This window comes from Plectropomus leopardus, chromosome 8 (assembly GCF_008729295.1).
Source record: "Plectropomus leopardus isolate mb chromosome 8, YSFRI_Pleo_2.0, whole genome shotgun sequence".
NCBI lineage: Eukaryota > Metazoa > Chordata > Actinopteri > Perciformes > Serranidae > Plectropomus > Plectropomus leopardus.
Window position 1 is genome coordinate 14,542,343 of NC_056470.1, and position 15,515 is coordinate 14,557,857.

A 15,515-nucleotide genomic window follows, 5' to 3' on the forward strand; every position below is an offset into this window, starting at 1 on the left:
CCTATTAATCTTGTAGACCACATGTGTCCTAACTTTTTCGTATGTGGGCAATGGAGGCCTGTTTAGATAATGTGAAAATACCTTCGGGCCATCAGCGTCTGGTATCATGTGCTTTTTACAATTTTTAATCACATACAAACAACAAGAAGGCAACTGTTTCATCTTTAAGTGAAGAGGTTATCATATCACATATCACAATTGGGCCCTGGGCCAGTTTTTGGACATGACTGTTAAGGGTCCTTGTGTCAAGAAATAGTTTTAGTTAACTACTTAGGCTGTGTTTTTAAGTAGTGCATTATTATTGGCCAAGTATGTGTAATAGGCAATAATAATGCACTAGTTGTCTTTATTATTATCATCATAATCATTATTATTATTATTATTATTATTATTATTATTATTATTATTATTATTATTATTATTATAAACTTTAATGAGTACTATTGTCACTTTTTGGACCGCTGAGATCCTTCAGGAAAAGCAGTCGAGCGCGGTGCACTCGAGCAGCCTGAAAGCAGACAAGGAGGGATAGGAAGATGGCATCCACCGACCAACCTGATCGAGCAACACAGGTCTGCATTTATGTTCTTAAAACATTTAACACTTGATGTCCAGATACGACAGTCCACTCGTATAATATATTTACATGTTGAGCGACTTAAATGCTCTCAATATATTTATTCACCATTACTCCTGCTCTGCTAGCGAAGATTAGCGTGTTTGCTAGTTAGCATGCTAGCTAGCTCCTGCAACGCTTCAAAAGTTGACTGCTTGTGATGACAAGTGGACACGAAGGGCCAAGCTGACGGTGTAATGCTTCACCCACATGTTGCCAAAACTTGTGTGGCTTGCTCACCTAGTCAGTTAGCCACTTATTATGACCAAATGTTCGTCCATCCATCTGACTATGTGGTCTTGTCTGTGTCTTATTATGTGCAGTTAATGACATGATGTGGAAAGGTCACTGTAAGCCAGACAAGCCTGAGGGATTGTGCTCGGCTCTCTACTAACACTTTGTTGGTGTAAATTGCTGACAAGCATTGATTATTCTGAGAAATACGTGTTATTGTAAGCTGTTGCTTGTTCATATAATCAAGCACAACTTTACACTTTGCTTCTACCTGTAAAATTGTTGTAAGTTTCAGCAAACAAATATGTTTTCTGGATAACATGCTCTGGATACACATAAAACATGTATGTTATCCTGAAAAAAATGTGAATAATTCAGAACCGACACAAGATAGATTTGATGTTGATTTAATCTAGAGACTGATAACCAGGAAAGAAAGTTAAGAGCCAAACTAAATTTATAGTTGTTATGCATGGCAACATTTACACAACTTTTACTTATTTTCCAATTAATAAAACCATGCATGAGCACAAATATCTGTCCATAAATATCTAGACCATATGCACATATATATTAAGATTTTGTCTTGTTGTTACTCTTCTGTGTTAAATGGGTTTAACAAATACAACACAAATGGCTATTTTTTCTGTATTCACCCATTCACATTGATGTTGTCAAAACAATATTGATTTATCGCTACATATTTATACTGAATATTGAAATTGAAATGGTTACAATACTCATTTTGCAAAGTATTGGTACACTAGCACTAGTTGCGCTCTCTTGCATTTTTTTTATTGTAAATGTTTACAACAGTCAATTTGCCTTCTCTGCTACTCAATGTGAGAAGAAAAGTCACCTAGTCATGTTATACCGTTATGATAATTACCTCTTACTACAATTTTTTTATTGCATGCCCTTGATGTAAATTTTTCCCCTTGATATCGAAAGTGGGAATGAATATTTATGTTTTTCAAGGTGTTGTGTCAAAGTTAGAAATTCCAGTATCGTGAAAACATTATTGTAGGTGTGTTTAACAAATTATTAAGCCTTGTAAAAAACAGTCAAATGACAGAAATGTTGTTGTTGTCTACTCTCAAATGTCTACTCAAATGTATGAGGCTAAAGATGTTCTAAAGAATTGATAAACTTTTATCTTAACTGATGATAGTGCATTGTAAATTATTTGTTAATTATATTTTGTGTTATCAATCTGAATCTGCAAACTGTAGGTATTAAATTAATGTAGTAGAAAGTACAATATATTTATCTATGAATTGTCATGGAGTAGAGGTATAAAGTAGCAGAAAAGGAAATTTTCAAGAAAAGTACAAATACCTCAAGATTGTACTGAAATACAGTACGTGATAGGGCTGCATGATTTTAGTAAAATATGCAATAATAGTTTTGAATATATTGCAGTGATATTACTTGATAAACAAAACAGATTTAAAAGTGTATTCATTTCTGCCTTGCTGCTGCTTTCAGTATACCGCTAAAATACAGCAAATTGCTTTTTAAATAAAAAAAAAAAAAAGACAGAAAATTATTTTGGGATGAGCAATTAACTGAAATATCATTGAAATTACAATATGGCCAAGTGCAATATCCAAATATCTGCAGTAGCTGCAATTTTTTATTGAAAGTAAAATGTGTCACAACATACTATTATATATTAAACATTATGGTGTTACAGAGATGCTCTGACCTGAGAACATGCTTGTTTGGCACATAAAGTCCCCAGAATAAAGTCTGTATACTGGTGCGTTCCTCATGTCTAAGAAAGGGCTAATGCCCGAAACGTGTTTCACACGTGTGGAGGTAACTGAATAGATTTTCATGCGAGCATGCACGAGTGTGCGGACTTTGCAGACTTTATGGATTCTCTCATATCTATTTTTGCTTGGTCCAGCACCTAGTTTTTATCACTTTTGGATGTGCACGATGCTTTAACTTATCAACATTATTTTATTGAACAGATTGAACATTGAACTGAACACAAAAGGTACATATTAAAAATAAGTTTCTTTTTAATGTGCAGTTTTCTACTGATACTCCCCTTTTAATTAACTCGAAAAACTTTCTGCAATATCACAGTCTTTCGGGATGTGTTTATTGTGCAAGTTGACATCATAATGATGGTAAAAAAACAGTATACTGTGCAGCCCTAGTACTTGTGTAAATGTCCCAAGTTATTTTCCACCACTGCCGCTATCCAATCATTTCTCTATTAAACCAACATATTCTCTGTTCTCCAGTAGATGGCACTCTAACACAAGTGTTTGTTTATCTTCTAGCCTGGCCTTGCACCTGGAGATGTTGCGGCAACTCCCCCCAGAGAAACACTGGTAAGGTCTCAGTATTTAATACAATTCACTAGACTGATAAGGCAATATGGACTATAATAACAAAAGAATTTAAGTATGCCTATTTGATGTAAGTGCATCTTAGATAGAAATAGAAGCAGGTTAGATTAAATGATTGTCACATGTCATTTAATCTTATAAACCATGTTCTGCTTACATGCAGATTTTCTAAAACTGATAAATGCTGCATGACATGACTCTCAACTGTGAACTATCAATGAAGAGAATGTAAGTTTTCAAACACTTTAGCAGCTGATATCCCTGCTCTGCCGCTCTGATTGTGTGCCAACCAGTGAAATCAGCTGCTGTGGTGTTTGGAGAGAATGAAAGTTAGCATACTCTTGGCAAGAGTATGCTGACTTGAGGAACAGTTGTTTTTTTATGATCTAGTGACTTAAAGAAGTTTGTTTTCATCTTTTCATCAACAAACTACTTTTCCTTGGCTAATCAGATGATATTACACATTCCCCTGTGAGATCAAGTGTTGAAGGCTTCCAATTAGCAGCCAGTCACAGCGCCACACTGATGTCCCCAAGCCCATAATGAGAGTGTACTTCATGTTCCTTGTCTTTAGAGAGTAAAAAGCATGTAGGAAAGGTCTATTTCAGCAGTCACAGTTGTTTCACGGTTGCTTTAATCATGTTAAGCGTAAAACTTTTACTTCATACCTTTGTGGTCTTTAGTTAAGCCCATTGTTTTATTAGTATGAGTGTGATCCACAATTGCGTCCAGGGTGATTTTAAATTAGTTTGCCAATAGTCAATAGTCACCAATAGAAAAAAATAGTTTAAACAAACTTTTATCAACTATAGACTTTGTTTCAGTCACACGGCATGTCTGTGAAAAGAAGATGTACTCTGCATTAAAATAATCTGTAAATATTGCTTCATTGCTGCATTACGGTAATGCAATTATGGATATTCAGTTTTAAGAAATATTATATCTGAATAGGGCTGAGCCCTGAAAGTTGGAGAATCATCAGTCAGAGACCCCTGAGTTGACCGAGATTGTTTGGAGTCGATCAGCCATTTTGTTTTGTTTTTTGATAGTCAGTATGCTGTGCATTGTACTTCTGGGGACATTTTAGTTCCCAGATTTTGCTGTGATGTGAGCGTTCATGACTTTTACAATACTCTTTGGTAGAGGCGGTGACACAGAGGGGGAGAGCCCTGCACCCTGAGACTCTAAGAAATAATTATCTTCTCTCTTCTGCTTTGAATTGTTGAATTTACAGCTCGCAACAACTTAATATGACACAGTCTCTGGATTTTGTTTGATATTTAGTGTTGACAAAAATGCTTTTGCACACTGCCGATCCACAGTTAGCGCCTAGTTTGTTTACTATATTACATGAAAACCGCTGTCACACTGAGCGTCACACTGAATGTCCCACTGAGCTCTGTTTAAAATCTAAAACTTTATGTGGGGGGGAAAAAAAGAATTGTCGAATATTTGTTTTGAACTGTCAAATAAGATTTCATTTGCACAACTCTGAGTCAACTACAGCCCTTTATTTGAATAATGTTTTTGTTTCCCCCATTCACTCTCAGAGTCTTCATAAGTTGTCCAAGTTGTGCAATACACGCTAAGCTGCTAACATTTAATGACAATAAACATCAGTTGTTTTTCAATAACGTGTGAAGGAAAGTGTTCATTAGACGTTGACCGGGCGGCTCGAGTGATGACAACGATTATAGCCGGGACTGTCTCATTGCTAAGTGGGATGGAATACATCACAGGTACATTCGCTGTCCTTGTATGGACACAGCATCCAGGTTATAGGAGTGCTGTATTGTTCAGCATACATGTCTCAATGTCATTCACCACCATTCACTCTTCATCCTCCCCCCATCATCCCTTCATGCCAAGGCTAATTTAATCCTGGGGTTATTGATTGTGGGAGCATTCTCCCAGGCTTTCTTTCAATTTACTTCAATTTCATCATCCCAGTGCGCTTCAAGACTGCCTCCTCAAAAAGGGAAGAAATTCTTGTTATGAGGGTCCTGATTCGAGACTGGTTGACAAGTCTCCCCGCACCACCACCACCACCCTCACTTCCAGCCCCTTTTCTCCTTTCTCTTTTTGATGAGCTGCTCTTTCCCAGTTAAGTGGATTATTACAGTAGGGATAATTCTTGTCACATGGCATTATTTGGATGAGGTGAATAATTGAAATTTATGTCTGAAAGGATTTTATCTGGATGAGAGGAAAGGGAGTGCTGGCAGGGTTGGGAGGGCAGAGAGAGAGGGAGAGAGAGAGAGAGAGAGAGAGAGAGCACACACGTTTGTATAACATTTATGTGCACATGTGCATGTCAGACAAGCCAGTGTGTCAGGCTGGGGACACCAGTCATGTTAACAGGTTCTGACTCACCTCGCCCAGATCAGCAGGCCCTGGCACACTTGTGTGGCGTGGGCTCTCCTCTGTGGCAAGAGGGCCCAGCTCAGGGGCTGGTGCCACAGCCTTTGCCACCATCCAGACCAGAGGGAGAGGTCTGAACCTGTAGTGGGAGAGAGAGAGAGAGAAAAAAAAAAGGGTGAGGGAGGCTGTTTGAGTGTGTGTTCCAGGGTTGACTGGTATACCAGTCGCTGCCAGCCGCTGCTGCTGCCGTTGCCTCTGGCGCTGCTCTTTGCTCGCTCTCACCCCGGCTTGCTTCGTCTCCGTCTATAACCCCCACCCTCCCTCCCACCTTCCTCTCATTGCTGCCATGGCCATTACCCCTGCCAGTCTCTTGCCGGTGTCTCCCTAGTAGTCTTTGTGCTCTCTCCGTGCAGTGACACCCTGCACTCACCCCTCATCTACTGCGATCACTTTGTCCTCATTGCTGTCAAATGCACCCAAACACATCACAACAATAGTTATAGCGTTTGATCACATTATAGGAGAACAGGCTCAGATCTGAAACCAGGAAATATGTCAACATAATATCAAGTAGCGTGGGACTTTATAGTGATATTAGAGTAAATATTGAATGGGATTACATTTAAATGCTCTTTTTTTTTACTTATTTGACTGCTAACATATCCACATTGCTAATGATTTTTTTTCTCAGAAATTGTAGTTTAGATTAAAACAAAAATAGAGCAATTATACCCAAAATGTCTTTTCACTGTCAATATGAACATCAGGGCTTCAACAAAAAATATTTTAATCAATAGATGTGCTGATTATATTCTTGAATAATCTTTTGTCTATAAATGTCAGAAAATACTGAAAAATGTCATTCAAGTGGCATCTTCAAATTCCTTGTTTTATCTGACGACCGGTCCAAAAAACTTAAGGTTTTTGTTTTACTATCATGTATGAAAAATACAATCAGCAAATCATTGGACCACAGTCAGTTTGTCCGTAAATTAAATCTGAATCAGAATCATAAAAGGATTTATTGCCGAGTGGGTTTTCATTTACCAGGTATATGCTTTGTTTTTTTTTGGGTTGCACACATTTAACATATACTAAACATTTTAAGAGCAATAAATATAAGGCAGCGTTCTGCAACAGTCAATATCATAAATTAAAAATAGAGAAAAATAAATAAAGGTATAATAAAGGTCAATAAAGGTATGACAAAGATACTTTTAAAAAGTGCTTTAACATAACAAATATGTGCAATATAGCTGTTTCAGAAAAAGCTGCACAGTTTTGTGCAGGTTGTGCAAAAATATTAATAGAGTTTAAAAAGTTTAGTTTTATCAAGTTCAAAGTTTAAGAGTCCACAGTCGACAGTGGTTAACAGTAGTAGCAGCAGTTGGTTTTCCGAACATCAAGCACAAAAATGCCACAAATTTTATTGGCGTGTGTGTGTGTGTGTGTATAAAGGTTTGTGTTGGTGTGTAGCAGATCTACAGGAGAGTTGACCACTCACCAAATAGGATGCTAACTGTTTTGGGATATCTCTGGTAGACTCAGGCCTGTCCTTTACTCTCCGCTCTCTGAAAATCTCAGGCCTTAAATGAAAGGGGGATGTGTGTGGGGATGCAAGCGTGTGGTTAGTGTGTGCAGGTGGTGCATCTGTACCACACCTCCGTGTGTGCATACGTTGTGCTAACAGAGTGCGCGTATGTATTTAGGTTTGGGGGTTTTAGTACAGCAGAGGGAGGGTGGTAATGGGAGGGGGAAAAGAATTGTGAGAAGAACATCCCCGGTCTCACAGCAACTTCAAAAGCTCCCCTTCCCCAGGATATTAAGCGACTGTGATGAAAAATTTAGCAAGCGTTAAATAAGCCGCTTTGAAGTGATCTGTTTTGGCTCAGCAGTCTCCAAATTTCCGTAGCCCCTCTGCAATAGCCATCACACTGTAGAGGGAGAAAAAGGAGCAGTGTGTTAAGTGCAGGAGTTGTGGGGGACCTGGCAGGTTGGCAGAGGACGTGCCAACAGTAATCGGTCCAGCTAGCAACATGAAGGCACTGCCGCTGCTACCGGCCCCTGTTGTCTTTTTCTGGCTCTTTTTCTCCTTAGTTCACCTCTCTCCCCCCGACTGCTCTTCTGCTGAGCCCCATGAGTCGCAGGCAGACAGATGTTCCTCATATGTTAGCTCTGAAAAGAGTTTTTTTTTCTCCAGTTATGCGTGGGTGTAACACAAATGTAACACAGTGGTGATACCAGGAAGTCAGAGGTTACTCTCGGGTCTTGACTCAGTTATTTTTTGTCCTTAATGACTTCCCACATTGAACATGTGTTTGTGGAAATATGTGTGTTTTTAACACCAATCTAACCTCTGTGTGTGTTTTTGCGTCACTGGATTATAGGCATGGGACAGTTTTCAAAAAGCAGAAAATCTAGTGCATTTTAATTGATTTTAACCTTTTTACTTTTCCACCACCATAAAGCAAAAATAACAAGAAGTTAATCTTTTATTCGATCATTTATATTTCAATTCATTTCACATTCATCACTTTCAAAACCATTATTTTAATTTTTGAGGACTCTGGGTTTCAACACGCCAATTAATTATTGGGGCAGAATAAGAAATGGGAGCCAGTAATGAGTCTGGTATGGTATCTCCATTCTGTCAAGAAACTAGGCTACCATTTAGTTAGTCAAGGGAACCTTCTCTGAGATTTTCCTTTTTTCCTCTTTGCTCATTACTTTAATTGTAATTGTAATCCTTTATTGGAGCTGTCTGCAGTAAAGGAGAGTTATGGTCCGAGTGGGGGCGCGAGCCATAGAGATATTTCATGATTATTGGAGAAGACGGTCACTAGGTGGCAGCCACTAGTTCGGCCTCGCTGTAATTACTGGGTGGAAGTGATGGCAAGGAACTCTCTCTCTCTGTGTGTGTGTGTGTGTGTGTGTGTGCGCACGTGCACGTGCGCGCATGTGAAGGTGTGTGAAGAGAGATTTTTCAGTTTCTAACACGCTCCTTGAAAGAGCAAAGTCGAATAAACCTGCCATCTCACATTCAGTAGAGTCAGTATCCTGTCACATTACGCGTAAACATGCTGCACGCTCTGCAGAGGCACAGGCGTGTGTAAAGCACTGAACTTATTTTAAATCTGAATACAGAGTAACATAGGATGTATTGTTGACATGACGTTCATTGTATGTAATTTCCCATGCCCATAGTTTCACATATGAAACATCTGCACACCACCACGGTTTGTTTCAGTGGTCATGGTGAAGTTTTCTTTTGAAAAGCATAAAAGCTCAGTTCTCTGTTTCTCGGCGCAACACTCATTGTGCATCATGCGCTGTTTGTTTCGGTGGTTAATGATACAGGAAGGGCCCTCCATTTTATTGTTGCTGTGTTGCACTTTTTCCCCTCCTCGCCCAACCCGGCAGCCAGCCTCCTTAGAGGACTCTGTATGAATTCTCACTGTCATGTCCAAGGACGAGTGGCGCAGGGTCAGCTAATTGCTTTTATGATTATGATTTCACGTCAGATTTATCGTGCATGCTCGGAGCACATCTTCCAGGTCCTGCCGACGTTGCTGGCTCGGATGGGGAAAATGAGTTTACAGCTTCTGGCTGTGACTTCTTGTTTAAGTGCAGGTCACACTTTTTGACTCATTAGAGTTGAACGCAGAGGGTGAATCACACAGGCTTTTCCTGTAAAAGCTTCTGTTTTCTATGGCGGTAACTGTACTTGTTTTTCTCATAGTTGGCCACAAAAGAGCATTTCTTCACTTTGTCTTCAACATGTGCTAAAGTTTGGAGGTCATGAGCGGGGAATGACACAGACAAGGATTTTTGGTTTTTCTGTCGTTTGAACTTTTTACAAGTCATAAATCTCTCATCTTGTTTCTGCTCGGAGATGAAATCATTACCCTTATTCCCCTCATAGTACGCCAGGATTATCAGTTGCCTTCTTTTTGATGTTGGTGACTTTTTTCTTCTGATGGTTCCTCCCACCTCCTTGAAAATGATGAGCCCAGATGAGTCCAGCCCATTTTGTACATTTTTATTTTATTTTGTAGTTTCTGCTTTATGTGCTGAGCCAGACTAGATTTGCATTGCAAACTCTGACAATAGCGCCTTTGTCTTTGGATTTTCATGAGCGTTGAAATCCTTTAATTCACTGTAAAGTTCATAGTAAATGAAGAAGAAGCTGTTGTCAGTGTATGTCAATAATACGCATATTTTATGTAGATAGAGTCTCATGTCGTGGCCCGTGGCTTGTGATTTGTTGCAGTAATTTGACCTCACTCTGACCTTCCTGGCTGGGCCGCAGTGTGACTAGTGACAGATGCAGCCTGGGAAATATGGTTTGGATAGTTTTCCAATGCTCAGAGGAATGTTAAAGCTAGTTTTACCCAAAGTTCATTCTGGAGACACATGTAAAGTCTATGATTAAGCCGAATTCAATAAACTTTAATGAATACTTAGAGCTTTATTTGTAGGGTTTTCGTCTCAGCAAGTATATTAATGTAAACAGCATGGTAACAGAGCTGTAATTTCCTATTCTCCCACAATTTAGTGAACTGTCATAATATGTTTACTTAAGAAATGATAGAAATACGACACCAGTTTAATTACAGCTTAGTCATTTTGCCTCAATATACTTGGGAAAGTGGCCTTATTGAGCTGAGCTTCCTTTATACTCTCTATTCTGCTTTGTAATTACTTCAGCTTGATTTATCGTCTTTTCTTTGTGTTTATGGTTGTAAACTGCTCGAGTGAGTAACTTGGTCTGAGAGTGGCTTGTCTCCTCGCAGCGAGGCTGGAAATCTCCCGATGAATCTGAGATGTCTCCGCTGTCAAGACTGCTCACATCGCTCTCAGCCTCCAATGTCACTTTCAAGGCATAATTACACAAGTTGTGTTGATTAGTATGAGAAGCAATTACGCTGGCTTTCCGCCGCAAATGGAGAATGTGATGGCTCTTGATTGACAGGAAGCATCCTGGCTTTAATAAGTAAATGACTATGGTAATTCAGGTACTGAGACCCTTTGATTTGTCAGCATCTTTCTAATTTTTGTGATGTCCTCTGATTTTAATGAACATGAATTTGATTGAATCCCCCCTCGTTTCCCCCTGTCCCCTGCACCCGTCTGTCTGTCTCTCGCCTCTCTGACCAGCGAGTGCTCTCACTAGGGAGCCATATGCTTTCAGAGCCATCCTAAACAATCCTGTGGTGCTGCTGAATTATTTCCCTGTGAATGAATCCAGTGTGTTTGTGTGAAAAACAAAAAACAAAAACAAGAAACAAATGAACAACAGGCAATTTGGGCACACAAATGCTTTTTAGCACATCACGCTTTCACAAGTGTGGAAATCAGAGGAAAAATTATTTGTAATTGACACTTTGGGGAACATTTTTTTCTCTTTTTATCTGGCTTCCCAGTAAGTTATTAGCTGTTAATTTGTCGGCAAGCTCCCCTACAGCGTCAGATATTTGTTCAAATGCTGGGATCCCCTCAGTGCATTTGTAACTACACTTCTGAAAATGCTGCCCTATCCAATTATGTAATATAATACTGCCTTTTAGGCAAGTTTCTTTTAATTGAATAATATTAGTTCTAGCTCAGCGTAAGCTATTGCAACAGCAATACTTAAAAGAGCTCTTTATACTGTATAAATACACAGCAGTCTGCTGTAAAATGTAGCTAAAACAGAGTAGGCAGTTTACTCCTTTAATAGATACACCAATCGTAAAAATCTAAAGCTTTTACACTAAGATCTGTGTATTTGAGATTTTTTTGAATTGAGGCCAAACATTTAAATAATGCTGAAATTTGATTGACCGGGTCCTCAGTCTCATATTTCTTTCTTTGTTAACCACAGTTGGCCTAATCAAGTAATTCCCTGTTTGTCTTAGTAACCCCCTATAGAGTCATACATGCATAAATATAATAAAATAATTTGCTCTTGCACTCCCTAGCCCAGCTGTAATTTATATGGATTGAATGAGTGCTGCATTGTGGAAAATCACGAGTGGACCAAATGCTCGTTTGTCACCTCTAATAAATGTTGGAATGTAAATTATGAAGTTATGCTTCAGATGTAAATGCACTTTATTCCAGTCCCTTTAATGTAAACAGCCTACTCCAATACATTAAGGGGGGCGGGGGGAGGGCAGACGGGGGATTTGACTTGGAATTTTGACTGTTTTCACAATCAATAATAAACACAAAAGAGCCTAGATGGGGAACGTTAAAACATATCTGAAGTCTGGTTCATAAATTATTGCATGAAAGCAGGCTTGTACACCAAAAATGTAAATACATTAATGTTATTAATAATGTAGTGACTAATAGTTCTATCAAGACTGTAATAGCAGTTTAATGGAATATGACAGCAAGAATGTATTACACTTCTTACATTTAGACGGGACCTCACATGACATTTATCAGGGATTTCTGAAACAATTTTTTTGATTATTTTGTTAAGTTAATTGCTTCTTTTCCCCCCCAACGTCTTCTCTGGGTGAGGGGCAAAAACTGGTAATGGATATTAATTAATATGTGTCAGTTTTCTGGGTTTGATTAAAAATAATGAAAGCAAAATGCTAATGGGATTTCAGAGTTTCTCTGTGTGTGGCGCCCTGAGATTGTGGCTTTATCTGGGGAATCTGTAAAAAAGAGATAGTAGGCTACTCTCCAGGCTCAAATGAAAGTGACGGAATACAGAAACTGAGATAAATTATCTTAAAACCAGCCAAAATAGAATACTTAAGTGAAAAATATTGCACTCTAATTAGCCCAACTTTAGATGTGTGATACAGAGGAGCGTTGACAGTAAAGTTTTCGCTGCGTTGTAATGAAAAGTTGAGCCTGGCTTGCAATTCATCTCCTCTTCTCAGAATGACGTTATTTTTCTGAATGAAAAAAAAAACAAGTGAATCATCTCTGAGTTTCTGTCTTGACAAGTTGTTTTCTAAGCTACTGTGATGTGTTTCTAATATATGGTTGTTTGCTAGAAAGAGGATCTATGGACTTGTTTTTCGGAAAGGTGCGTGTCTTTTTTCAAGTGGTTTTAGGCCTTTCATTTGAATTAGACGCCCCTCATGCTTCTTTAAAATTGAGCTACACTTCACTTGGCACTGATTATAGCGGGATGTCTAAGCCTTCATCCATAGTCCACTACAGTCAGTGTGGAGAAACCCCTGCCAAGACTTCTTTGTGTCTGTATGCAGTCTTCAGCAGAAAGAGGACTTTTAAAAGCTATCATTAAGGTGGGGCACAAGTGTAGACCAGCAGTGAAACAGAGGCTGGCACAGTAAAAAAGCAACCGTAGCCACTTGCACAACTGACAATTATCCAACACCTGGACTGGCTTGCCTCCCTGGCATGTGCGTCAAGACTGTCGACTTCTTGTTAATGCAGTGATTAACAGGAAGATTGCATTTGTTTTCCTGTGCAGCTCTCCTGGCAGCTATACTTTGCTTTCTCTTTGATTAAAATAGCAGATGGATGAATGCATTGTAGCTCCATCATGAACTTCAAAAGAAAGGGTGAAAATGAGATGATCGAAAGAGAATAAATAGAAGACAAACTGAGGCCTATTTGTTCCTTCCATGTTGTGTTTACTGTGGAATTTGGGATTTTTAGGGAGGTTGTGGTGGCCTGCAATCCTGTGGAAAGAGCAAATCACTCTTCGCTTGTCCCCAAATATGAGTCAGATATTTGTATGTCTCCCCTTATTACTCCCTATTTATCCCTGACTTGCCTCCTGTCCGTCCCTCCTCACGTCTAATGGACTACGTCATGCTTTTCTCTCGTTCCCATTCTGTGCAGAAAGTAGTTTTAGGTATCGTGGGGACGAGAAAAGGGGAAGTGAAGGGGCTTCGTCAAACAGCCTGTACTTTTGAAATGCAGAGAGTGGCATTGTCATGTGTTTTCTGTGTCAAGGTCGACAGAAAATGTCAGAACAGGTGCACGTCTGCTGCTGAGCTGCTTGCCAACTCAGCCCCTTTGCTGTAACACGCCACCCCGCGTGACATTATAGTGGTTCACTGTGGGTTGTCTCCTCTCCTCTTTCTTTTGGAGGAGCCTGCTAAAACATGTATTTTCCCCATCCCCACGTGAGTTGATACAGAGTTCAGGCGGGTGTTGACGCCCTAAACTTTGACCACCGCGTCTGATTGTCATGCAGTCACTGAAAGTATGGGTGCTGTGCAGGAGTGACGTGCAACATTCCTTTCTTGTTACTCAGGTTTTTTTTTTTCTGGTGTTTTGATCTGATTAAATCTTCCCATTTTAGGAGAGATCCTTTTAAAGGAGAGGCAACATGTTTTGACTTGGTTTTGTTTTTTTGGATTAATTATTGGTTATGGCCTTCTTTGGAAGGAGACGGTACATTAAGTGCCTCTTTAGGAACAATATAAGAGAGAGATCACTGTAAATACATGGAAATGTAATACTCTGAGGTTTAATAAAAGAATATAAATGTAAGAACACTGTGTGACGTTTGTGAATTAAGGCAGATGAATGGAGTTGTATAGGAGTAGGTGTGCCGATTTCTATCGTTGTCATGTCACATATAGTTATTTACAATCGGCATCAGCAAAACATGTTGCAAAACCTGAAATTTCTGTCTGAACTTCTCAGAAGAGGTGGATTACATTTAGGTGTGGCATAAACCAAATGTCAAACATGCTGTTGTCACTTTATGACATTTTATAACCAATGAAATTTCCAGTGTGTAGCCTCATTGACTCAGAAAGGCTGAAATGAAGAGTTATTATCCGATCTGACGAGCTGTCGAGTTTGTATCCTCTCTGGCATCTGGTTAAATGAGAAGAAAGAGAACTGCTACTTCTGCGACCCCGATGAGCGTTGTTTTCTGACGCTGTCAGCACCGCACACTTTTTATGCTTATCCTACTCCCGAGGTTAGATTCTTACTGGCAGCTGGAAGCCTCCAGAAAAGGCGAATTAGCCAACATTTTTCTTTGTCACTTAGTGTGATCAGGAACAGACTCTGCCTGCTCTCTTTCTCCAAAACCAAACGAAGGCCTCCTGCTCTAAGTTTCCTCCCTCATTTGATGGTGATTCCACTCTGTCTTATCTGCCGCTGTCGATGTGTGGCCCATTGTCTTGGCAAGTGTGTCTAAATGTTTCTGACAGGTCTCAGTGAAAGACAGGCCGCAAGGGTAAACTGCCAGGCTTTCCTCCCCCCTTTAACTCCACTCATACCACCCCTGACCAGTAGATGGCGATGTTAATCTTCTGTGGCTCCGCTCCTGCCTTGATGTGTCTCCCTTTAACACCATCCTTCTCTGCTTCTCTCTGTGGCACTCGCTGAGGAAAGTCGGGGTCTCACCCCGTGTGGAGGGTCATGCCACCAATTCCTGGCCCCCTTTGAAGACCATGAAATTGCTGATCCAAGACGCACGATTAGTGCATTCAGCCTATTGACTGGAGACGGGTTGACGCACGATTATAATGTCACTGGAATGTCACAATCTGCCTGGTTGTCTTTGTGAGCATATTCTCATCCGGTGGCACAATGTACCCCAGAAGGAATAATTTGATCAATAAAAGGACACCTCTCTCTCTGTTGTCACTGGCCTCTCCATTCTAGTTTTATTAGTCAATTTGGCACGCTGAAAGGACTGCACACAAAACTGATGCCAACTCACTGCATCTTCACCCCGGCTCCCTGCTCTATTTGCCTATCGCAGTGGTTCACTTCAAGTTGCTTTGCTGTGTGTGTATTACGGGGTGTGTGTTTGTGTGTGTCTTTGGGTGGGTGCTGCCTCAGTGAGAGGAGCAGTTTGGATCAACAGAGGAGGATAGGCTTGTCACTGTAAGTTGCTTGTGATGGAGGCGGCTCTCCTTGTGACACCACAACACAACTTCTGTGGTGTGTCGCTTGGACACAAGCTTCACGTTGTTTGCTGCTGGTGCCGCTTGCGT

The 15,515-nt window shown here is 40.0% G+C and overlaps 1 protein-coding gene across 1 annotated transcript in view; it reads left to right on the top strand.

Moving 5' to 3' along the window:
* Positions 1–513: 513 nt before the first annotated feature.
* pex14 (peroxisomal biogenesis factor 14) overlaps positions 514–15,515 on the top strand; it is a 51,175-nt gene continuing 36,173 nt past the window's right edge. Inside the window, exons 1-2 of the mRNA XM_042492201.1 lie at positions 514–572; positions 3,148–3,198. Of these exons, the coding sequence (XP_042348135.1) occupies positions 537–572; positions 3,148–3,198 (87 nt within the window). The 5' untranslated portion in view covers positions 514–536. The remainder of the gene's footprint in view (positions 573–3,147; positions 3,199–15,515) is intronic.